General features: G+C 45.4%; 1 protein-coding gene across 1 annotated transcript; it reads right to left on the reverse strand.

Moving 5' to 3' along the window:
• Positions 1 to 4,201: 4,201 nt before the first annotated feature.
• LOC144739799 (extracellular sulfatase Sulf-1-like) lies at positions 4,202 to 22,535 on the reverse strand. Its single transcript, XM_078622692.1, has 18 exons — positions 22,361 to 22,535; positions 21,714 to 21,953; positions 20,836 to 20,987; positions 18,213 to 18,382; positions 15,660 to 15,810; positions 15,334 to 15,509; positions 15,105 to 15,233; positions 14,533 to 14,589; positions 12,648 to 12,774; positions 10,946 to 11,156; positions 10,193 to 10,439; positions 10,011 to 10,107; positions 9,841 to 9,935; positions 9,619 to 9,690; positions 8,552 to 8,724; positions 8,091 to 8,233; positions 7,834 to 7,957; positions 4,202 to 5,097 (listed from the first exon to the last, which is right to left on the reverse strand). The coding sequence occupies exons 1-18, from the start codon at positions 22,533 to 22,535 to the stop codon at positions 4,202 to 4,204; spliced, it is 3,435 nt and encodes a 1,144-aa protein (XP_078478818.1).
• Between the last annotated feature and the right edge of the window lie 3,717 nt (positions 22,536 to 26,252).

Raw genomic sequence — 26,252 nt, forward strand, 5'->3', positions numbered from 1 at the left:
AATGGGGCCACCAAGTGGTGGAAGGGTGTTGCTGCACCTCCAGGGCAGCCCAGCAACGGTTTCATGTGTTCACTGACGAAGCGATGAAATCTTTCTATGGTTCCACACACCCTGTGTTTCATTGATTGGAGCTCTGAGATATCCTTTGTCAGAGGGTTTAGTCTTTTAGCAACATTCAAAAACCAGGATTTAGAAATAGTTACTCTATTGATCCTGTGACGCAAATTCTCATGCAATATTGAGGTACAATTAGAAGTACAAAAAATAAGCAAAGTTAAAACTAGAACTAAAACTAAATATATTTGCAAGTAGTAAGTAAAAGTACAAGTAAATAATCGTACATGTGCAGATGAGTTCAGTGTTCCCCACTCCACACAGTGAATGTCCACGTCTCTGTCTGCAGCCTACATCCCCACACCCCATCTACTTCGGCGCTGTGATCGACACCACCTGCATGCTGTGGCAGCAGGACTGCGGCGTGCACGGCTCTTGTTGGGAATACGACGTCACCTCCTTCCGCTTCGTCTACTTTGGGCTGGCCGCCAGCCTCAAGTTCGTGGGCTTTGTCTTCATCTTCCTCACCTGGTACTCGATCAAGCACAAGGAGGAGCGAGCCGAGCGCTGGCGGCAGCACCTACCTCCTCTGGGCACCGTCAGCGAGCTCATCTGCCACGCCGGAGGCCAGAAAAGTCACGCCCGCACCCGCTCCTGTCCGGTGTTCATCCCACCGCGGCCCGACCCCCCCGCCGCCTTGCTGCTCAACCGTGGCCACAGCAGCCTCAGTTGCCCCGGCAACGCCCTCAAAGCAATAAGCCCTCCCATCCTATTGCCACATCAACACAGAGGCTCTGCACATGTCTGAGAGCATGCAAGCCTCCCTCCTGTGTCCTTCATTGTGACATGTGCCTTCCTGTTTCTCCTCCAGCTCCGTGCAGGGTCTGCATTTCACCTGCCAGACACCAGGCGGAGCTCTAAAGCTGCTGTAGGGCCGACAGGCAGAGACACGAGGAAGCCCACCGTACTTTAAGGGCTGTTAAATGTTGTTCCGTTTGAGGCGCACACAGCATCGACAGACGTTCGGATCTCCGCTTTTGGACCTGTAAAGACATCATATGGTGCTACTGTTAAAGGGCAGGGCATTCTGATCTCCGAATAGATCAGTCATCACAAACATGGCGTCTAAAGCACAACTGACAAACCTGTACTATGCAAGATCCTGTGTACAGTTCCTCCCCTCTCAGTACTGTACAGCTCCCTCTGAACTCCTCCTCTCTGCTCGCTGTTGAGTCAGCTCAGTTGCAAACACCATTTTACCTTAGAGTCCAAGCTGAGGGTCCACTTAACCCCTGCGAGCGGGCCGTTCTTCTACCTGTTTTCTCGTCTGGTAACGTCTCGTTTGCTTTTTCAAAAGTGACTCTTGCTTTCCTTTTTATTTTTTGTGCCTCTCAGGCTGTCTCGGCCAGTCCAGTAGAAACCATAGCTACCAGCGTACATGCTAGCAACTGGAAAAAAAAAAAAAAAGAAAAAGAAAAGCCAAACTTCCTGGCGGCCCCTCAGCCTTCGTGTTTGGAAACGGTCCAACGTCACCGCGTCTGGCAGTGAGAGATTCTCGCCTTGCCAAGGTCACCATGTAGCTCAGAGCCAACAGCCAGAGGACGACGGGGTTTGTTTCATTCAGCCGATAATGTCAATCAGCGAAGGAGCAAAAGTAGGAGAACGGAATCAGTTATCTCATGTGCTGAAGCTACTGTAAACTTTAAGATGTGAAACTGGAAACGTGGCAGAACTGCTGTTTTATCTGCTAATCTGAAACTTATGGAACAATGGGAAGATGATGGAAGGACGCCTCACTTTGGGTTCTGTGTCAGCTTCTCCATTCTGATGGTCGTCAGACGCTGGTAACATACAGTACCATAATAATCATGAAGGAGTGGAGAAGTGGTGTGGACTTGTATCAGCCTGTGGCGGTGCCCTCTAGTGGACAGAGAAATGATCGTTGATGAAGGCCAGTGAATGTAGGTTTTCAGACCTTCTGTCCCACAAAAGAACTGAACTGTAATTAGCTGCTCTCCTTCACGTAACATTCACACAATCAGATACTCACACAAAGATCAAATGTTGAACGTCGTTTTATTTTTTTTATTTCACCTCTGGCTCATGTCATAATTTAAATGTTTTCATCAAACGCAGCGACACAGAAAAAAGGAGGTAATGTCCTTTTTGTTTCCAGCTGTTTTTGAGGAGTAATTTAAAATAAAGTAATTGTATGTCACTGGGACTCCATTTCAGTAAACGTTTGTGGAGGATTGGAGAACAGGATGTAATGAAAAGATTGTTGCTGGGTAGACATGACAACGGCAGTCGGTGGTGTTTAGTATTATTGTGACTTTTGTACCTCAAATGACTTATTGCAAAGTGATCGTCATGTAAATATCGACAAAGCAAATGAAGCATATATTAGAGCTCAAACATAGTTAGAAGCATATTTATGGACTAACCCTTGAACATCATAGTATAAAGGACTTAGAGCTACCAGCAGGAGGTTTTGAACAGTATTATGGTCATGAGTTCTTTTGAAGGGGGACAGAGCAGGGTTGTAAATGTATTTCTTTTAATATATTTTACAAGAGATGCTGATGTTGTAATACCCAGAAAGTCCTTGTCCCAAGTCGTCAGCATTCTCTGCCTTTCCCTCAAAGTCCAGTAAGGAATATCAGTGTTGAAGTATTGATCAAGTGTGATGAGAAGAATAAAGGTGATCAGTGTTGAAACATGGTTTTTATGAGCGACATGAACTCAGAGGTTTGACATCAAAAAGTGCATCGCATGAAAGCAAAGTGATGGTTTTTGTGGTCTGGACAAAAATACAAGGCAAAGAAACATTGAACATTGAGCAAACTGTGAGGGAAAGTAGAGAACCAGCCACCAACCAGTCAAACACGTCAGCCTGTCCATGGAAGGAGAGAGCAACATCAGGCTGGCTGCTTTCACACGATTGTATTTTACATCGCAGTGAGTTTTCCTGGACAGAAGCTGAAAGCCGAGCTCTTATTGCTTTGTGTTCCTCAGGAGCAGAAGTCTAATTGATGTTTGTGAACATTTGGTTTACAAATGCCTTGAATACTTGATATTTGTCATTAAAAGCAGAAACAAAACCTGTCTGTCTGAGTCATTGCAACGTTGGTTATAAAATTCTCAAAAAGCACTTGACATCACATGGAGAGTTTTATTTTTGTGGTTTTCCTGAAACCAGAGATCTAACACTTCTACACACACTGTTAGGAAGGGAAAGGACAGCATCAGGATTTTGCAGAACCAGGTCACTTAATGGACTGTTTGCAGGTAAAATACTTCAATGTGATGAATTTTACTGACATACCATCGACTGCAAAAACTGCTGTCATCGGGGACCCAACTTCTCCATTCCTGCTGAATTTTCCATGTGCAACACAATGATCGGATTATCAAAGCACGACATCGTACAGAACGAGATGAATTGGCGACATTCCCAAAAACGGACACATCTGCTAACTCCTGGTGATTGTGTGAGAATTTCAGAATCACTTTACTAAAAATGTCAAATGTAAACAGAAAAGATGCTGCAATATTAGAACTATTGTCATGGTACAACCAGTTCAAAAATACAGAACCTCCTCCTGGGTGAAGCTGAATCAGATGTCACCCACATGAACGTCTGAAACACAAATGTTAAACATGAACATAAAGCAAGCAGTTAAAAAGATATAGTGAACGTTACTTAAGAAGCAGGAGTTCTGCACTTCTTCAGATATCACTTTTGTGGAGGGTGAGGGGTCATTCTGTGGAGAAGTTCAAAAGTGCATTTGGGGGAGATTTGGCCATTAAAGTGAGTGGGCACATTTGGGACTGATGGCGTGTTTGAGGTACTTCCAGCTGACTAACTCTAAACTCAGATGCTGACATGGTTTCACCACTAAAGAAAACATTCATATTACATTTTAATCCAACACTTAAGTTTAGCTGCATTAAGGCTTTTATTTTCTAAATATATATTCCAAAAAACATAACACTGTTAACTAAGAACTGTAGGCACCTGTAAAAAAATAAACATTAACTTTAATACTTATTCAATCTGAATGAGGTGGCGTCGCTCGCCTTCACTCTCGGCAAGCTCCTCTACCAATCTCTGTGTCTCTATGGCGACCAGCTCAAGCCTTCGCCTTTAGAGGGTCTGATTGGAGGGCTGAGGCAGAGAGCCGCTGCCCTCGTAGTCCAAGGTGAGGGGCAGAGCAGCCTGAGGCAGCACCTGCAGCACCATGCCAACATCCTGTGTGGTGGGGGGGCTCCCAGTCGGGCTGGCCTGCACCTTGGGCCTCAGTGTCTGTAGGGAGAAAGGGAGGAAACCTTGGGCCTGGAAAATGTCCTCCTCTTCGTCATGGCCCAGCCCCAGGCCCGGGTTGTGCCGACGGAGTGGGTCCTCTGCGGGGCCTGGATCCGACTCCAGCTGAGCCTGCAGGCCGTTCTGAGTACGCAGCACGTTGTCGTGTCGCGTTCCCAGCTCTGTGAGTCCATTCCCACTGAACACCTCTCCATCCATCTCCTCCAGCTGCTGCACCCACTGGTCGCCAGCCGGCGATGACGACGGGACAGACTCCACGGATCTGCCCCTGAGCCGCTCAGGAAGGTCGTTGACAACAGATCCCAGTTTCTCCAGCGTGGGCCTCGATGTGGGGGTCACTGATAGCATTGTGCCGGGGGCGGGGGTGATAAGGTGATGCTCTCTCGTCGGGCCAGGCCAAAAACTCCCCACTGAGTCCAACTCTTCTCCACTGCCCACTTCGAGGCCTCCACCCCCGGCTCCGGAGCCCAGCTCTGGCAGGGTGGAGTTGTCGAGCTTATGGGTTTGGTTAAATTTGTTTAAAATGTGTCGCAGTGCAAACATATTATCTACATCCTTCTGGAAGTTCACCCAGTTGTCGGGGCTGGGGCTGTAGTCAGGCCTACATTCATAAAGGCTTTCGTTTATGCTATACAGGTCCTCCAGTCCCTGCCAGTTCACGTCCTCGTCTGTCAAGTTTGGAAGCTTAACCCTGTCGTCCGTCCCATATCGGCTGTGTGCTGGCAGAGAGAAAGAGACAAGAGCGTTAGAAACCCGAGTACAAGAGTAAAGGGCCGCGCACACACATGCATGCACGTCCACCCAACCTTTGACCCCTTCGATACAGCAGCCTACTTCACGGGGTGCGTGGCCCCAAGCGACGCAGACACACACACACACACACACAAACACTTCAAAGCAGTGCGACATGAATGAGATAAACACAGCGACCCCATTATGTTCAAGCCATCACAGCCGCAAACACACGCTGCCATGGAAGTTCAAATTAGAAAGACTGGAAAAATAGTTATTGATCCACGATAAACTAGGACCAAATGTATAAGAGCACAGTGAATGTCAGATTGGGACACGTTGACAGGCAACCTGCAATAAAACAACTGAACAGAAGATGAAACAAAACAGAAAGGGAATTAAAGCAAAGCTGCTGCTGAATGGCACCAGAAATAAAAGAGGGCAGAAATGCAGAAAGAAAACGGCTACAAATACAGGGATAATTAAAAGTTGGACTCAGTTTGCTGTCTGAAAAGAAAAGAAGGATTAATCCCACTTGTGGCTGGCTTTTCTTGTCAAATCAGCTTTAATTACTGCAACTAGAGAAGGTTTGGCAGAGGCTTAGCGGACTCACAGGAAGGACAGGCTCGGCCTCCTCTTTGACCGCTTTCGATGCTGCTGTTGCCTGGTAAGCAGGTGCCAGAAACAGGTCAAAAGGGCAGAGGTCAGTGGGGGGACAGAGGAGGCACGGCAACTCGATTGTCCACAGCGACCACCAGCTAATGGCTACGAGAAGTGGTGCATGATGGGATGGATGATTGTGGATGTGACATGTTAAAGGAATAGTTGACTAACTAACTATAGAGTTATGTAGTTAACTTACTTTCAATCTGAGTAAAATAATGCTAGTGCTCACGTAGCTGTCAGTTCAATAAGCAGCTGACGGGATGATGGATGGGGGATGATACAGGCTCATGCATTGTCATTCACGTGCACTTGATGCTTTGATGGCTGTCGAGTGGCGGCACCTCCGGATGAGACGTCTGAGGTTCCTTTAGCCGTGCTAACCGGTAAAGAGACTAATTTGATATGCTGATCGTCAAAAAGCTCCTTGAAATGCAGATGTTTAAAGTTACAAAAAAGAGATTGTATGCAAAGACGTGACAACATATGAAGCTGCTCCAATGGAAACAAAAACAAAAACAAATCTGTTATGATTTGTTAGCGTGTCCCCAGCATGCAGCCACAGATCAAGCGCCAGCACTCCAATGGATGGATATTAGTGAGAATGAGGCAATTTGGCCCATGCAGGTGTTAAAGAAAAAGCCACTGAAGAGAAACAAAAATTGGTGGATACCTGTGTGGCTCATAGCTTCCTCCATCTTTACCTCCTGATCAGAAAAATAAAAGCAATCCATAGTTAATGCTTTGATTCAAGACGTGGGAGGGAAATAAACAGATCATTCACACTGAAGATATTCTTCATGCACAGCTGCGACTCCCTATGGAGAAATGCAATCATTAGGTGATCAGACGGAGGAAGGGAGGAACGGCTAAAAGGGCGGTTGGAGAGATGAAAAAGGTAAAAAAAAAAAAGAGTTGGAAAGGTCATATTGAGATGATGACTGGTCCACATGGAGTTCACCAGAGTTTATCCTCCAAAACAACAGAGGTCAAGTGATGATGGTTAAGTCACGCTCCACAAATAGAGTAAGCGACTGCCATATCCATTTCATTTTAATATTCGCCTTTCCCAACAAAAACTATTATTGATGTCACCACAGCAGCAGTTTCACAAGTTCCTGGCACGCTGCACGAGCAGCCATTTGCAAGTGAGGGATTAAGGCTGCGATTTGAAATAGTGTTGGCACGGTTTTGACAGACCCAACAAGCCAAGCACTGAACACAGTCCGTTTTCTCAGAGTTTGGCGGCTCTGCTGCGCCACTTTCCAGCTGTTAATTACACACTTTTTTTTTTTTTTCCTTCCCCAGGACACAAACATGCCACACACGTGCAACATGACATATGAACCATCTCTGCGTATAAGGATGCCTGAACCATGTGGTGGTGATGAAAAAAACAAAACAAAAACGGGGACTATATCAGTGATGCATGACAGGCTCAAACACAGTGATGACAGCATCTTCCACATAATAGCTCTACCACTCAGTGAGTCAGAGGGGAGGGGGCCGGGAGTGTTATATGCCCTTATTTTGTAGAACAAGACATTTGAAAAAGCCAGCTATTTAAAAATGAAGGAAAAAAGATGAAATTGTTGGGGAAAAAAAAGAGTGGTCACAGAGTTTGTGCATGTGTCATGGAGAAAACAGTGAATAGACAAACGGTTCTGACCTCCACCTGAAATGTTTGCATACATCCTGAATGAATCATCCCCAGATGCATGCAGCATGCAGATATGTGCAAACACACCACAGACACTCAAACTGATTCAAAACACTGCAAACGATTAGACTGGATTTATACAAGTCATGTCCAAACCATAGCAACAGCAACCAACGCCGCTCCTGGGACTGTTTTAGCCTTCATTTGATTCACAAATGGATTTATCTAACATCTGTCCCACACATTAACTTCCACAGCTTCGGTCAAATTATTCAATGTGAAATGTCAGGCAGCATAACCACGACAGCTAAACCCGTCGGAGTCGGGATGTGCCTCTGTCATTTATTATTATTTACACATTTAAGTCAGAAGAAAAGTAAAAACCTGTTTTTTTTCCTACCTGTATCCAAGCCTTTTGGCCGAGGATTGCACTGCTTGTATCCTTGACAACTCCTCATCTCCATCAGCTGGGCGTGAAGCGTGTTCAGGACTTCACGGTCCACCGCATATACAGCGTTGGTCAGCTGCGACAGACACAAATCATTTTAGCTGCACGACTCATAAGGAGGGTCGAGACGCCAACCGTAGCAGGGAAGGTGATGTGTATGAAAACACCAGACCAGCAGGACGCTGACGGTAAAAGTGATGTCCACTCACCTGGTAGGGGTCACTGTTGAGGTCAAAGTACTCCAGGAAGCCGGTGGAGAACTCGCAGAAGAGTGTGTTGTGGGTTTCGTTGATGGTCCTCAGGCACCAGTACGTGTTGTTGTTGGAGCTGGTGCACGCACAGAATCCGCCCACTGGACAACAACGGACAGATTTTGTCAGCGTGGAACAAATAACTCAACAGACATACACAAGGAGCAGGCGTGGTGGGTGAGAGGACATGACGGTCGACTTCCCAGAGTGTTTTAGATACTTGCTTTCCGACTAAGCTCATTGTTGCATTTAGCTTCCCCTGAGTTCCCCTGATCGTTGCAAATAAGCAGAAATGTAGAGAGACGTCGCGGCGGACTTGATATTGTGTACCCAGATAGAGATTTAGCAATAACACCACTGTTTATTATTGTTTTTAGAGTAACACCAGGTAAAAGGGAGGCAGAAGTAAGTATACGTACGAGTCCAGAAGGGAGCTGTCTGCCAGTGGTCATTGTTGTGTGTGAAGCAAGTGAGACCAGGCAGGCTGCAGTCGTCTCCTTTCCTCTGCCGCTTCTTCACCTTCCTTTCCTTCTTCCTTCTACGGATCTCATTGTACAACTGGGCCTTCCCATCTATTTCCTGTGCAGCCTCTCTGTTGGACAGAAACATGAGCAAATTATAAAACAATGTGATGCAGATGACATCAGCGCCTACGCTTTCTGCTGCCAGTAACCACAGTGGTGGAAGGTCTGTACGGGGACTTCCACAAAGTCAACGCCAAGACATGACAGCCTGTTTACTTTCATGTTTAAGCTCTTACATCGTCCAATTCTCTTTGGTTTGACGTTCTAGCCACCGTCCCTCTTCACTCGCTGCCTGAACTCACAACAGGCGCTACGAAAACAGCTGCTTTGTATTGGCACAATCTGTTCCCAATGTTTCCTCCTGTGTTTGAGGAATTGACTGAGTTCCCTTCCCTTTGTTGAGTCATTCTGTCGTCCATGTGACTCAATCCCTTCCTGAAGTGGGCCCACGACCATTAATCTGCTTTGTCATTAGCTGTCCAGTAAACGAGACACGCCCTCGACCACAATGTGCGTATGACACGTTTCTGTAGCACATATACACACACACACGCTGACATCCAGAAAGTCACAGTAAAATGTCACAGGCAGTCAGAGAGACACAACGTACAGTCCAACGTTAAAACAAAACATTTTCTTAGCCGTTAAATGTAGAAGCGCATTGCTACAACCGAGACAGAAGTAGCTCATTTTCTAGTTTTAACTAGAGTCAGTATGCGATTGTAGTCACACTGCATGTCTGGTATTAGGATTATGGTGATGATGATGATGATGATGATGATGATATTATGACGAAATTGGAAGCAGAATTTAAATAGTATACAACTAAAGGAAACATTTCTCATGTTGGTATTTTAACATGACTTCACGCACCATTAGATGAGGCTCGTTGTCGAGTTAAGCAGCCGAATATATGAAACAATGAGGACATTTTGGGACTGGAAATATAAAGAGACACTCACTTAAACGGATGGAGTTGATCATTCCTGCTCTTCATTCTCTCCGCCTTGTTTCTTTCTCCTTTGTTGTAATAGCTGGTGTTAAACAAAGAAAAAGTCTAAACTTTTTATCTCTGTATGCATTTATTGCACGTGTTTGCGTATTTATTTGTCTGAGTCCAAAAGGCTCTGACCCAAACAAATGGGAGATAAACTCCTCGCTGTATGGAGGTAAAAAGGAGCTACCTTTTCCTTCCACAGTCACACTCGTCTGGCCGAGTCCTCTTCAGATGGCCTCGAACCTCTCGAAGGTTTTTGATTTTGTCTTGCAGTGCTTCAATCTGCGATGAAATGTGACAGAAGTTTGTGAGAATCCACAGAGCGACAGGGCAGGCGTGTCTGCTCTGTGCTCTCACCTCTTGGTCTACATAGCTCTTATGGTCTTTCCAGGCTTTGGAGGACTGGTAGATTTCTCTTTCACAGTGGACAGAGTCATTCGTCAAGATGTAACACCTGAAACAAACACACACATCACCATCACCTCCTTTTGCTAGTGAGATGAAGGCGCCGTGAAATCCTTCGGACGCTGTCCACTCACTTGTGAGTGACTTTCACAGAGTTGTGGTATCCTACGGTGTTTGTGTCATCTGCTAACATCTCCTCCGATCCGTCATCTGACCCCAAGTCAAACTCGGGGTCCTCTGAGGTGTAGTGGCGCTTTGAGATGACACGTCTGCGGACTGCCGATGGATCGTCGGCTTGCAGGTCAATGTCGTATATCTGGCCCTCAAATTCTACAGAAAGAGACCGAGTAGGTCGAGTGTGGACAAAACGTGGACGATAACCTGCAACAGATTTGTCACAAACACACAGTGAACGTGTTACTTGGACAGACTCAGATAATGTGCAACATGCCTGTGAGCCGTATCCTGGATATTATTTCAGCTGCAACCTTCCCGAGCTACACTAGAGGGCATCAAACCATTCTGAACCACCGACCCAGGCACACACACAAGATCAAATTCCAGGGCTTGTTGCAGGATTTCTGCTTTTTCCTTGCATCTGTCTCCCTTTAGAGCATATATAATCCATTACTAGAAATCAACCTTAAATCCACAGAGACTTCTCTTAGCCAACTGATACTGGGAGACACTCATCAGCAGCGTGAAGTAAGAAAAGAAAAAAAAACAGCTGATTGTTACATGACGAAGGCTATCGAATACCAAAACATCTCTAAAACAGGGAATGGATATTAACAAACATATGCATCCAATCCTCCATCAGGCTCTGTTCTTGCTGATGAAAGAGAAGAATGCACCTAATATGTTAAATCAAGCTTTTGTGTACTCACGCTGCCCAGATGTAGACAACTGCCGGTGGGCCCGGCGGTCCGTCCTGGAGGGTTTGTAGAGACTGTCCCCACAGTCACATGCCCTCTCTTGGGTCTCAAAGCTGCTGCGGGGCTTCAGGCTGCGAGCCTTCTTCCTGGAGCCCTCTTTGGAACCTCCTTTACACTTCTGAATCCTCCACTTGCCTGAGATTTCTTCCACACAGTGCCATTTCTGTCCAAAAACACAAAGCAAAAACAAACATGAGCGGGTTTCGTCACCTCATCCATTCTGTGACATGCCATCTTTCCTCGCTTGTTCCCAGACAATAAAACCATCTTTCTGTGTGTTGACACTTCAGTGGGGGGAAGACGCCAAAAAGAAGCAGACAAACATAAATGAAAATGACCACATGAAATGAATTGGATCTGTCTGGTGTCTGAAAACAAATGGGAACCTCTATCACTTTCACTCTGGGTATGTCCATGCCAAGTGCGTCACTGGCTTAAGTCTGTAAATAAACACCCACGCACACACACACACACACATATTCCGCGTCTTTCTCAACATTTGGTCTGACTATAAAAAGAAAGGCTAATTGCTGAGGAGTGACGTTGCTCCGGCCTTGTATAAATGGAAGAGACACATCTGCAGAACGCAACGCGGATGATGGTCTGTGAGTGTGGGAATGAGGAACTGGGCCACGAGGCAGATTGGGTTTCTGTTGGATGGCTCATATAGTGATGAAGAGCTTTCTGATCCCAACAGAGCTGTTATGACAGTGTTAGACAAGTAGCAAAGGAGACAGAGGGATGTGCTGCCACTTGGGGGTTTTCTTTATCTTCCATTACGCCTCCTGCTCCTGTGAGGGCTTTTCAGACCCAGCATCACTGCAGACATTCAGGACAGCAGAGGATGAAGGGGGAAGGAGGAGGGGAATGGGTGCTTCGGAGCAGTTGTGACGGTCATGTAAGCTGAAACGTGAGTGCGGTGCAAAAGACCCCAAGTGCCACATGTTACTCCGACTGTCTTGTACCCCACCAACATACAGGGGTCGCTCAAAACCACTGCTGAGTCAATCTGGTAAGAAAACCATCATGTTATCACATGATCACACCCAAAGAACCACAAAAGATCTGTGACACGATCATGCGGTTAGGACAGACACGATTTGTTTCTTTTACAGGCAAATTAAAATCAACAATGGATCTGTGTGAATATTGGTCATTTGGTCAATGTTTGTACGAACAGGCACGACACAGCAGGACTCTACCATTCATTCACGACCACCACGGACATAAAACGCTCCACCGCTGTCTTTAACCAAGTTATTGTTATGTATACACACAGTAATGTTCCCATAAAGTGGGTCTGGTTCACATTAGACCGTTCCTCATTTAACGCTACCTGAAACTTGTAACAATTCTTATTATTCCGGTCCAAGGCCTCATACTGTTCCACTTTGCTGTTGGTCTGCCAGAAAATGAATGGCCACAGATAAAAACAACATGCAAACAAACAGGCCCCACCAGGAGTCAAACGACGTGCTTGTCAACGGCAGTTTCACTTGTGATTCTGCAGAACAGTTGAACACGGAGGCACTCGTAAAGCAGCACACACTAATGGTGTCAAACAAGAACTAATGATTTGGAGGGAACTCTTGGCTGTTAACAGCGTCGTGCTGAAACCTATTCACGAGCGTGCGTACGGGTGTGTGTATGGTACCTGTCCAGGCTGTTCACATGGCGTCTGGAATTCTGCCTGCTGGCAAGTCTCCCTGACCTTCTTGTACTTGGGCAGGCTGTTGGTGTGCTGTGTGTTCAGGGAGTCTTCCTTCTTCCGCAAGATCTTTCTGCGCAATCCCAACAAACAGCAGAGGAAAACATCATCAATACATGTATTCAAAGACACGTACAGTGTTAGAGAGAGAGCGATTACTGAGGTAGTTTTCCTGGAGGCTTCTCATGGCCAATGAGCGCATCGCTTCTGTACAGTCTCAGTCTGTCAGAGGGTTTGGGCATGGAGCTCCACTCAGCCTCACAGTAGTGCTCAGCTCCGGGCCAAGCTGTTTGACCTCAGCTTGGCATCCTGCTGAGCTGCCCTGCACCGTCTCCTCCTCCACCACCACCACAACGCCTGGCTGAGGCTCTGCTCAGGACCCTGCCAACTCCCCCCCCACCCCCAGCCTACTGCCAACATGGCCTGGCCGCAGACAGAATGACGGCGACAACAAAGCACAGAACAACCTGTCCCCTCAAGAGTAGTATGGCTGTTGTCTTGTTTTATCCTGTCACGCACGCTCTTCCAGGGGAAAAGAGCCAATGTTCACACACCAAGTTGGCTGTCATTTCCGGTTTTGAGCCAAGGGTAATTAAAGACCGATCGACGGCTGCTGACATGTTTCCCTGATAGCTGAATTAGGTAATTAGATTCTGAAACGTAATGGTCAGTCTGAGCTTTCATTTAGCATTTGACAGAGGCAGAGGTACAGTGCTCTGAGTTCATAGAGCACATCGCATAACTGTACAAAAAAAATATTAGCTACTGTGTGTCCAGCTGCATCTGCACCGGAGTAACAGACTGAAGGCTCTGGAGAGGCTAATCTCAGCATTTAGACACAAGCACACAAGCAGACAGCCTTTATAAACAGCGTGGATTAATGGAAGAAAGGATTAGAGGAGCTAAAGCCCCTACAGGTCAAAGGTCACACTCTTTTCATTTCATACACAGCAGACCAGCAATTTCTGTCACACAAGCATACGCCAGTGAGAGACTGATCTGGAGGAGCTGCAGCCCAACGGCTTTTTCTTTCATACTGCTGGATTCATGTCTCCAGATGTTGATACATTTGAAACATATGACTGTGTGCATTCCATATCTTTCTCCTTTTGGAGCGTAATTAAAAAAAATAGAGATTTTGCTCCTTGTTCACCCCCAAAAATGGTCTTTCTCAGTGTTGTCAGGTTTGTGATTGTGACAGCAGGTTTGTCAAAAGGTAACACAGGCTTTGGAGAGCACACTGCAGCGAAAACACTCGGGAAACAGTTGGCTAAAGAGCGGCTGCTGCATTCCACACAGGGGGAGCTGATGAAATGTCCTCTGAGTGCACTGAGCGAGAACCCTCGGGCCATTCCTCAGGTAATAGCATACTGAGCCTGGTTAGCCTCTGTTTATTTTGCATATATATATCTGCCATGTTATTGACATGTATGTCTGTCTCTGCCCAGGTTTGGGCCCCAATAGGTGCTTAATATATGCAGGGTCCCCTTTTTCTGGCAAACGATCAAATGTCCTTGGTACACACGTGCCTATCGGTGCCGATTGCGTGAACTGTCATCGTTTGCTAGTGGCTTATAACTTTACCAAACATCTTAGAAACATTCCAGCCTCTTCACCATCCCTGCCTTCCAAACTTACTGTGGTCAGGAAATGTCTGTCAGATAACAAGTAACTGGGAAAAGCAGCTGTGTTGCTGGAAGAGGGAACGTGCACTGAGCCTTGCACATTTCGGGTTCACTGAGAGGTTTTGTCAGGTTTGGGTGAGACACAATGCTGTGAAATGACACAGAGGTGCCTGTGGTGTGGAAAAGAATAAAGAACTTCAGTTTACCCTCGCTCCACCAGGAATGTGTCCCTCCAGACTTTGGGTTTCCGGTTGGGTTTGAATCTGGGAAAACAAGACGCACAAAGCTTATAGAATTCATATGGTCTTCTGCGGCCATCATCTTCAGTATCTCTGGCATGCAGCTATCAAACATGGCAGTTAAACCAGACAAGACTCCAAGTAATGGTATGAAAGCCCTGAGCATGACATGGGAGCATTGTTTTCTAATGTGACACACAGTGTTATATACTTTATGGTGCACATACAGGATATTAACAATCACACGGTGCTCATAACACCATAAACTGAATAATGACCACGGTCCACTGAGATCAAACTTATCAACTAAAAACAAAAGTCTACAACCATAAATATACAACAAGAAATGCTTCCACAGCTGAGACCAAGAAGCCAAATTGCTTTGAACACACTTTTTTCCCCAGATTGAGCAAAAGCAATCGTTTTGGCTCTGGAAATGTACTTAATCATAATAAAACGAACTCTTGTACATATCATCCACACTATGCAATTATTGAACGCAAAATTCCTTCCAAAATGTCCCAAAGAAGCATACAAACCTATTGCCTGTCCTGTCCTGTTCCAGTAGTTTAAGGATAGACTTCCCATCCATGTCTGGAGGAGTGTCCAGCCCAGCGATGTGAAGAATTGTGGGAGCTAGATCAATGTTCAGCACCAGATGGGGGTTTCTGTGGTTCGCAGGGGAAAAACACACATGACTGACAAACTGAACTCATTTTATTAAAGGAGATGACAGAAAACAGGACGACAGTAGGAACCACGACTTACACTGCCCCAGGTTCCACGTTGGGTCCTCTCAGGAAGAACGGAACACGGATGTCAAAGTCGTAAGGCATCGACTTCCCCTTGACCAGCCCAAACTGACCAATGTGGTAGCCATGGTCAGCTGTATAGATTATGTACGTATTGTCCAGCTCGCCGGTCTCTTCTAGCATGTCATAAACCTGGGTGGTAAGACAGGTGTTGAGTGTATGAGATATAAGATAATAGAATAAAACACAAAATTCTCGATTCAGAGCCAACGATGTCTTTGGAATAACGACTATGACCAGGACATTTCTACACCTAGAATACATAAACTATACTTTAAGTACCTTTTGGACTGAGTCATCCACAGACATGAGCGTCTGCAGCCTTTTGCGGTGGAGGAAGTTGGTGAACTCCATGTGGATGGGCTTCATGGGTCCTGTGTACTGCATGATCCAGTGTTTGTCCATGTTTGGAGCATAGTTGTAGCTGGGCGTGCTGGAGGAAAGAGGCAAAGGAAGGGAACAAATTGACTGCCTTTTCATGTTTCTACTGACACCTCCCTGAGAGCTGTTAGGACAGTTATAAATAATGAACATGTAAAACGTGTCTGTCTGCATGTGACATGTCAGAGCCCATGACGATCAAGAGCCCATTTGCGATGTCTTCCTGTTACTTTTCACAAACTACTGCCCAGTAACAGGTGCCACAGTTGTCCAATGCAACTGCCCTGCATCAATAGCCGCTCTGTTTGCTGAAGGAAACGTCTTAGCACCCAGCCGCCGACACCATAGCTGTTTTCACACACCTCACCCGGACAAACTCTCTCCTCACACAGAGACGAGGCTCCTTGCTCTACTGAGCTCTTGGCACAGGCGAGTCATTTGAGGGTTGGCACATGCTTAAGAAAATAACAGACCCCATAGTCAGGTTCGCAACAACTTCTGGACCAAAGACTCTGTAAGTGATGGTCACTTCAAATGAAAGAATAACAGACTCGACAGCAAGGTTGAACAAAAACCCTGGTTTGTAGTTGTAGCGCAGTAGCGCGGGGTTGTTCCCCCTGTCTGTGCTCATATTGTCTTTATTGGCATCTTTGCAAGGTACAGATGACACACAGTAGCCTGTAATAGGAAAATGTGAAGACAAAGTTAGCCCCCAGACTTTACATCGAGAGGATCGCGTTTCTCTCCTGAATAAGCAGCCCGTTGGACAAAGTATTAAGACTTAAATACTTAATGAAGACCTACTCCAGAAGCAGCTTTGCTCTGATTGAGTGAGCTGCTTTCTACCCTTATTTCCTCAGGCCAGTTTGGGAGAAGGGTGAACTCTTCACCCACCTAGCCAGGCGGTCTAATAAGCCCAACAAAGGGACCCGTCTCTGGGCGATGGGCCACCAAGGTATGGGGCCCTGGGCATCAGAGAAGTAGGAATGCAGGGGTCAGTGGAATGAAGAGGTCACACCTGCCACCTGTCACATATTCCTACTTGACAAATAATTAGGTCGACCTGATTACAGGAATAGCAACTGTATTTGCATTATAACCTTGGGGAGGCAGAATTATTGTGAATTTCTCTCAGGAGATAAAATAAAGTACTCATCTTTCTATTAATCTGTTATACTGCATTGGCTGTATCTACCTGATAAGTTGGAGAATTATTGCATATGTTGGGTTTTGAGTTGTAGATTAAAGTACGCTCCGATGCTCACACGAAAACTCACAGTCCTGTTCCCCCCAAGCAAAGAGTGAGTTACGACCAGTCTAACTTCCACCCATTCATCGCTACAGGCAAAACATTCAGACCTTGCCACATCTATGGTGTTTAAAACACAGACATTTTGGCTTATATTGAACAGATGTGGCAGAAACACCTTTGGGAAGGAATGTTAATGACATTAACATCACACCTCCCCTCCTATTGTTGCTGTCAAAAGCATAGACGCTCCTTTGATTTACGAGGCAGCAGCTACTTCTCTGCCACGTCTCCTCCAAGTCGGTGCACTGCTACACACGGTGTCTGATATGAAATTAAAGAAAAGGAATTAATTATGTATTTTTTTTTTACAAGGGGCAGAGTCACCCACGCTGCCACTGTAACAAAATATTACACACAAAACACAAAGCACTGGGGCAACCCCTCTGGTAAGCCTCGGGCCTCAGCTATACCCCCTCCACAGTGAGGCTCGAGCTAAAAATAAATTAATAATGTCACAAAGGGTGTTCCGAAGCACACAATGCATTCCTCTCGTCCCAGGAGCCACAGGGAGAAACCACTGATTGATATGGACAGGGTCAGGAAGTCCTACGTGACTCACGCAGAGGGGGAGGGAGGGGTGCGACGAGTAGCAAAGGGATGAGACAACGAGACAAGACACTGGGAGAGAACGAGAGAGACGCGTAGACAGACAGACGGAGAGAGGGAGAGAGGGAGAGCAAACAGACAGGAGAGGAGGTGGGATGCTTCGGGTGCTGCGACACAACAAGCCGTGATCCACCCCTCCTCTCAGTGTCCGGCACCCTGGAGCCTGTCGGAGGGTCCACCAAGTGATAACAGACACGTTGAGCGTGCAGCTCTGCAGAAATGCGGGAGTATCACTTAGTACAAAGCCAGCTCCCTCCTGTGTGCTCCAGATTCTTGGATAATAAATCATGACGATTTTACACATGCTGAGTCGCTCCTTGTGCCTTCCTGGCGACCTTTAACTGTGAAATGATGGGTATGCATGCTGTAATACAGTTAGGCGCCATATTAACTCCAATTAGATGGTGACATGAGAAAAACAATGATGTCAACAACAGTTGCATGAATATGTTTGTGCATAACGTTTCAAATAATGTTCAATTTGAAGACAAGAGCACTGTTTTGTGTGTGGTAACATGAGCCTGGATGTAACTTACATGTGCTGTGAGGCATTGGGGAAGAACTCCGCATACTGAGGAGCTGAGTCTTCTGGGCCATGAGGGGCGGCGTGGCTGATGACCATCATCACAGGCCGATGAGGGTACATCCTCTTCGACATGTGGAAAAAGTTGATGCTGTCGTTGGTGATCAGATCTGTGAAATAGTCCTGAAAAAAAAGAAGAATGAATATTAGATGCTAAATAAATCAGATACAGAAAGAACGAGGGTGTGTGGTGGGTGGGGGCAACACAAACAATGGTAAAACCCTTTAGCAGCAACACATCCAATCACCATGACATGTTGCTCTAGCTCGTCCAGTCATTTTGAAATAAACGGAGAGGGGTCAGCGGGGCTGTGAACTAGGTTCACTGAGTACACACAGTACCAATCTGTCGAGTCAACAGCTGGCAGCTCGCCTGTCTGTGTAAGTGCGAGTGTGTGCTTGAGTCTATGTGAGTATGTGTATACAGTATATGGGCTGTTTCCTCATCAGTGAATCTCTGTACTATTGAATGTGACACCACTTGATGGCCAGAGAAGCCTGGTGCTCTCCAATGGTATGTTGTTATGACAGTTCTCGACTCAACCCAGCGGTAGCCATTCTCTTTCTCAAATCATTTTTCCTCTCTCGTCTCACTTAATGTCTTATTTTCTTTGTATGTTCACTCTGGGAGATGACAAAACATATGAAGTAGAGACAATAAACTGAGGACGCACAGTTCGCCTGAGGTATTTTAATGGAAAGGAGCTGAGTAAGCAATGAGCTGCACACCCATGAGAAAAATGGGGAAAAACACAGACATCCTTTCTCCTTCTTCAAATCAGAGTACCTACAATACATGAACATGAATACAAGAATAAAGAGGATGCGTGAATTCGTCCCATGGTTAAGTTAAGTTACATTCCACAGGAGTAATCTAATTAGAAAACTTTACCCCAGGAGTGGTGCAGTCTGTTTTTTTTTAAAAATACAAAACACCATAAACTTAAATCACCATAGTATTTGCCAAGTTTCCAAAGCCAATCAGCCATTCTACTTCAGTTTTGGCACCCATCTGTTGTTGCCTGGCAGAGGTGAGTGCCATGTTTAGGATGAAAGGGTAAAGGCAGATTTTCCTGAAATGTCAGAAGTTGCTTTGCCTGATATTTCCTGTCTCTGTTAAAAGCCACACCATTAATGCTGGCGGCGGGTGGGGGCCACTGATTCCAAGCACATGGCAAAGCATTGACATGCTTGATTTCTCTTAGTTGCAAGATGTTCAAAGCCTCTGCAGAGGGCTCTGGCAGGTCATAACAAATTGATGGTGTCACAGTCAATGCTTTCTATAAACTAGTCAGGGAGGTGAGGATTTTTTTTTTTTCAAAAGCTTCTGGCGATGTCCGGTAGAAACTGGCCTCATCTAAACTCATTCACACACGGTTTAACTTCCCAAGAGTATTTCATTTGTAAGCAGTTCGTCGTCTCAGCAAGGTGTAATAAGTTAACACGTTTTCTATGTGAGATGCTCCGTCTGTGATTCATGGAGATTTGTGTTAGCGCCAGTGACAAACAGTCACATTCGGCTAACAATGCAGCTGCTTCGGGTTTTATGACACTTGTATTGAATTTGAAGGGGGAGGGGGGGGGGGGTCATATAGTCAAGTAACTTCATATAGGAGCTCTAACAAAAGTCGACATCCTACAGATGGAAAATGGAACTGAATAAAACTGTGAGCGATCAAATCTCGGTGACGCGGTGTGCCAGCTGCACTAATATCCAGACTTTTATCCCGTGAGAGTCTAAAATGAGGTGCTGTCGCAGCAGGTTAATGTTTTTTGGCAGTAAATAGCAAATAGAGTGTCCATTTGCTTACAAACCACAATCTGCTGACCAAGCCAATGTCATGTAAACACCTTAGCTTGAATTTGTGTGTAACTTCACAGTTCCATCCAATGTGGCAGAGGAATAGCAGTCCAAACATTTGTTTGCTCATCCTCCGGGCAGACCTTCTTGAAACCTGACATGTGTCCAAACTATAAAACCACCTTATGGATTCCTCATGTCCCCAATAGTATGCTTCTTGGGAAGATGTTGGCTTGGAACTGTGAAAACAAACTGACAGCTCTTACAAAAACATTCAAGGAAGATAGATGTCACCCAGATCCAGAAAAAGACTGAGCGACCACAGATCATCTCCAGAGTCTGTCGGTGGTGAAGTTTTCCCCCTCAGTTTTTATAGCACAAAATCATATTGCAAAAATGAGACAAAGGAGAAGGGGGCGAGGGGCCAACAGACAGAATAGGAGACAAAAACAAGTGCAGGGTGGTGTTTATCACAGGCGGCTTTGCTTTCTCATTAAGATGCTGAGATTTTATAGGCTCTAAATGTTGAGGTAAGGCGCATCATAATAAAGGGATGCTGCAGAAAATAACCTCATTCCCTTTAATCCTCCAAAGAGAATTCCTTCCAGCCTGGATCACAGCACTCTGATAAGAATCATGCTCCACTGTCTGTATTTACAAAAAGAATGGAACCTGCAATTAGGCAGGTGAAGATGTTTTTACTGGCCCATGAAGAGGAAAATAAATAAGCAATTAATCTGATTGTTACTTTTTTAGCACTTATGGGAATACATACCTTGGCATAACTCGCTCCATGTTTCTCCTTGTAACCATTCCGACAGACAGTGTAATTATAGAAGCGTGAGTTTTTTATCAATCCAACCCATTCACGCCACCCAGGTGGAATGTAGCTGCCATTGTATTCATTGAGGTACTTCCCAAAGAAGGCTGGAAAAAAGAAAGAGAGACAGCAACTCAAGAGTGTGTTTTAAAGAAAATGTCAATGACGTATATTTTCTTTGTTTACCACTTCCCATTCGTGTAATCCTGAATGTGTCAGATACATGTATTTTTGGCTTCTCTTCATCGTCTCTGACTTTCTGAACATTCTCACTTAGGCTGGGCAGAGAGCCAGTCTGCCCTGGAGCTGGCTAATTGCAGATCAACGCATCTGCTCAAAAACCACAGGCCATGCTGCAGCCCACAGGACCCCACCGAGCTGCCCAGACCAATGCCTGAATATCACTCACTCTCTGATAGGACCTGGCAGTTGACCTGGCAGTTGACCATGTTTGTATTTCTCACAGCAGAGTGTCAGGCAGGGAGGCGGAGTCCAGCTGACAGTAATAATCTGCATCGACTAGCACAAGCGAATATAGCTGGGGTGAGTATTGCTGGTTGTGAATGACAGTATCGTGTTTAAATGGGGATGATACCCTCTACAGATGAGCAATCATAACAAATAAGACAACACCATCGTTACATGAAAGTAGTTCTTTGCTCCAGCACTAAATCTTCTGCTGGACAACCATTCACATCCACACCTACTGACATTTATTGTTATCAATAAACCTGTTTTTTTTTTTGTTTATAGATAACTTTTGGAGGCGACCACTAACCACTGCTCCACCATTCCACCCATAAAGTGTCTTTTTTGTATGTTGGTGAACCAACCTGTCCTGTAGCCAGTGTTGTTGAGGTAGACAGCAAAGGAGCGCGGCTCATGCTGAGCCTGCCAGGAAGGAGACGAGCAGTTCTCGTTGTTGGTGTAGGTGTTGTGGTTGTGGACGTACTTGCCCGTCAGCATTGAGGAGCGTGACGGGCAGCACATGGGGGTAGTGACAAATGCATTGGTGAAAGAAGTGCCCCCATCCTCCATGATCTTTCGGGTTTTATTCATTACTTGCAGAGAACCTGGTGAAAAGTGCAGGAGACCAATGTTAAACGTTCACTGAGATTTGTTACTTCTATAGAAATCTAGATTTATCAAACATTGCTACCGAAAGGATTTAACATATTTACGTAATCTGATTTTGGAGAAACACAGGAGTCCCATGAGATTACTTGACCTGCTGATTAATAATTACAATTCACCCAGTTAATAGGCCAGATGGCCATTCTGCTTCTGTTCTTTAATATTTCATGTGCAGAGGAACACCACATGAACTACAGCCTCATGCAAACACGCAAAGAGACAAAGGGATGTAGGAAGAGGTGTCAGAGGGAATAATAGGGATTAGTGGAAGAAACAGAAGGAAAAACAGAAACCATTTGAGAGGTTACAAAGAGCAGCAGAATTCCAGGAAGTGTGCCAACCTTACCCAACTCAACATCCTGGTCGTCAGTCATGATGAGGATGATGTTTGGCCGGATGTTTCTGCGGTCTCTCTGCATGCGACCTCTCAGGCTCTGAGCCCTGGTAGTGGTGAAGGCCAAGCTGCCTGGAGACCAGTCCAGAGCCAGCAGGGCCAACCAGGCTAGCCACTGCATCAGCATGTTGTCTGGGCGAGGAAACACGGGATGGTTCGTTCAGAGGATTACCAGAGATGAAGGGAGGGAGAACGAGGTCCAGCCAGGCCACTCACTCACACCCGTGTGGCTCTCACAGCTGTGGTCAACTGTGAGACCTATGGAAAAGACATTAATGTGATGAAAAGGGGGAAAGGCATTTTCAAAGTGCAAAAATAGTGAATTGGAGTACACTCACAGAAAGTAAACAAAATGCCACCCTTACCCTTTTGCAACATTTAAAGATATGTTAAATCATATCCAAGCACAGTTCCATCCAAAATTTGAGTTTGATTGTATGCAGAAGAAAACTTGCATAGTTATAGTATAGTTGCATATGAACCATTCTGGGAGAGAAAAAACTCACTGCTGTAAACCACATCCTACACAATGAACTCCTAACCTGGACAAAACGAAACCGTTCTCACCTCTGTGAATTTGACACGTCTCCTTTCATTTTCCCATCATCCTTGTAGTTTTTCTTTCTTCTGGTTTCACTCTCTCCCTCTCTCTCTAACACAAACTCTCTCCGTCTCACTCTGCTAGGACCTTGTCATTGGCTATCTGAACTCAAACACCCACAAGCTCCCTCCTGCGTCAGCCAATCACAAGCCACCCACCCGCCTATCACTCACAAGTCAACCCCTGGTGAGTCAAGCATGACACAGGGCCGGTGGGGAGGATGGGACCACAGTGGAGGGGAGGGGGTTAGAAGCGCAGAGGGCAGGGTGAGGGTTCCGCTACATTAACCTCAATGCCACTGTCGCCAATCACATTGATTGCCACTGAGTCCCTCAGACCTCTTTGCAGCCTCTATAATCCCTTATGTCATGATTTGTCCTACAAACTCTACATATTCTTTGCTAAATGCCAGTGACCAGTGTAAAACTGAAGTTAGCGTTACACTCCTGTTTTCACTCTCTTCACAGCAATTTCATCCCTATTATTTTACCCCAAGACCCTTTATGTTCAGATGAGAACAATTGATAACTGTGTATTTTCTTAAATTATGTTTTACGGTACTGATAAAGCCACAGAATAGAAAGCAAGTAGACTTATGTCATTATCAAATTGAATTCAAGTAGCAGGTAATTTTCCCTTTAACTAATTATCACGAAACAACAGACCTTTGCATGTGAGGTGGACCATGACCGTGTTGTGCGTACTCCATCACTGCCTGTGAAACAGTGCCTTATGGAGAGCAATCCAACTGAGTGGCACCATACTGTTTCCTTATTCGGAGTCAATGGCCTGAAAACAAATGGTAGGTCCATGACACCTGAGCCTTTTTCAAACCCCAGTGCGTGTCTCCACCCCTTGATCTCACTTTGACCAATGTCCCCTTCCCAAGAAACAAAACATAATTAAAGCATCTTGCTCCAAATAAAAGTGCTGTCTGTAAATTAAACTTTTAAGAAATTGTTGTTGGCCAAGTGATGGAACAAGATGAAGAATGACCGGTTACGATTACACGCAGGATGACATTTAAAGGTTGAATAAAAACATGCAAACACTACATCCAGTGCTACAGTGTACAATGATAATAAAGATATGCTCTCTTACAGTGATATGATAAGCACCACTTCAGAAAGACCTCTAAAAGCAATTTGGTTGGTCCTGCACTGAAGACATGCAGTGTCTAGTCCAGCCAGCCCAGTCGTCGTGACAGCCCTGTGCAAACATTGGCGTCGTTTGGGGCAAACACCCCTCCAGCACCGGGTGCCAGAGTGCACAGAACCTCACAGTGAATTACTCACACAACACAAACTACTGCACAAATAGACGGTAGCACACAGACACCCTTACAAAAAATACTCAAGTTTTATTCCTACAAAAACCATATATTCCTGCTGCGAGGGGTCCAGGGTACCAGGGTAAGAAACAATCCTGGATACAACACACACACTCACACACAAGTCTGCAAAGCTGTGAAACTCTTAAGTCAACTGTTAACCAGTCAGTGAGCTTGTGTAATGCTAGCACCCAGCACAAATTTAATTTTACATACCAATGGTTCCCAGCAATGGGCTCTTCATGGAACTTAGAGAGGTGGGGAAATAGACAAGAGGGTTCATTGTGGAATCTGATACAAACCTTGTGGTGCTGATGTGGTTCGCTAAAATGGAATCAATAGCCACACTGTCTAAACCAACTGACATGGCAGGGCTAATTAAGTGCATAGCGACCATTAGAATGAAGCCTGAAGTTTCATGCCTCATAACGACGAAGACGAAGAGCAGTCCTCCTCTCGTTCTTTGGGCAATCTCTAATCTTAACTCCATTTCAATTGATACACTTTCTTCTCTGTGTCTCATATGTTGACTTGTAAACCAAAAATGACTTTTGGTTACAAAAAGTAAATGAAATAATGCCTCTCCCCAGCTCATCTTATAGTGACAATGTATGCACTCAAAAACTATTAATGTTAACCACATGTCTGGATTCTGACATCTAGAAAAAAAAAAATAGCACGAAACGAGAGCGAGGTGGTGTGTATTATTTGGACTGACTCATTGCTACAAACAGATCTACAGTTGTGTTTTAAAACTGTGTTTGCTGGCTTTATGTGAGTACGAATAATGAATTGGTTGAGGTTAGAGAAAGACCTGTGGTTCAAACACACACATTTGTAAAGGTGCCACTCCTTCAGGCTGGATTCGTCCAAGTTAAAGATGTATGCTGCCAGATTCATGAACTCCTTGGGTAACAAATGGTTCATGTGATTTCTATAAAACCTCCATTTTGAATGGACCATTTATTTTTGTTATCTGGCGTGATACAAATACAACAGACCTCCTCAAAACATCTGGGGTACAGACAGGAGGTCCTTTATTCCTCGAGCTCATTGTTTCGTCTTCCTCATTGTTTAGAAGGATTAGCACCAATGACCCTTAAAATGGACTTTTCACTGTACTGACCACCGTTGGGTGTCAGTACAGTGAGGAGCTGAGGAGGAATATCAGGATGGATGGAAAGAAAGAAAGAAAGAAAGAAAAAAGAACTAAAACAAAAAGCGTACTATGGAGTTTTCAGTGACAGCTGCCTGATATGTAGGATCTGCAATCAACACGAGGAACCCACCTCAACAACCCTCTCAGCCTCCCTACCCTTTACTTTCATTAGGGTTTAGGTTTTCTCCTGTTCAATTTGCAGAGAACCACACTTGCTCCCTTTGGCGTATACAGCTTTACTCTGTTATTTGCTATGGCTACATAGACATCTGTGCTTTGTGCACAGTGTAAAGCTGAGCATAATAGAGTTGCTGCTTGTGTAACCATCCAGGGCACGTACTGTTTGGCTGGTTGGCAGTTGTGCCCTCCAGTTAGGGCCTCAAACCACACACCCTGCTGCACCCTGACCCTCCTCTGACCCGAGTGGTAATAGGGCTTTGATGGTGGCTTGTTTAACCTAACCTCAGCCACCTGAGGCTACCCACACACAGGGGTTAAGAGGGGGGGGAATCTGAGGGAAGAAAAATGGGGTCTGGGGGCTCACTACAGAGGAATGAAGGTAACAAAAGTCTTGTTAAAGCCTGGTGCACACTGGCCTGCATAATCATTTTAGTAATGACAACGCAGGCTGTGTCTGGTTTAGGTTCTGTTGAGTCAGGAGTGGCTGTATGATACATTTATCAGCTGTCATTGGAAAAAAAGCAGATGTAACGAGAAGACGCCTGAAAAATTAGTCAGTAAAAAGCCACACTGG

This window comes from Lampetra planeri, unplaced genomic scaffold (genome assembly GCF_965212315.1).
Source record: "Lampetra planeri unplaced genomic scaffold, kcLamPlan1.2.h2 scaffold_1718, whole genome shotgun sequence".
NCBI lineage: Eukaryota > Metazoa > Chordata > Hyperoartia > Petromyzontiformes > Petromyzontidae > Lampetra > Lampetra planeri.

Bases quoted from the DNA above. Each gene is read 5' to 3' on its own strand.
- LOC144739799 (XM_078622692.1), bottom strand. From the start codon at position 22,535: ATGCTGATGCAGTGGCTAGCCTGGTTGGCCCTGCTGGCTCTGGACTGG. The intron at 15,234-15,333 runs GTAAGTCGTGGT...TGCGAACCACAG, and splicing joins AACGTGGAACCTGGGGCAGT to AAACCCCCATCTGGTGCTGA. The intron at 9,691-9,840 runs GTAGCTCCTTTT...GTTTAACACCAG, and splicing joins TGTGACTGTGGAAGGAAAAG to CTATTACAACAAAGGAGAAA.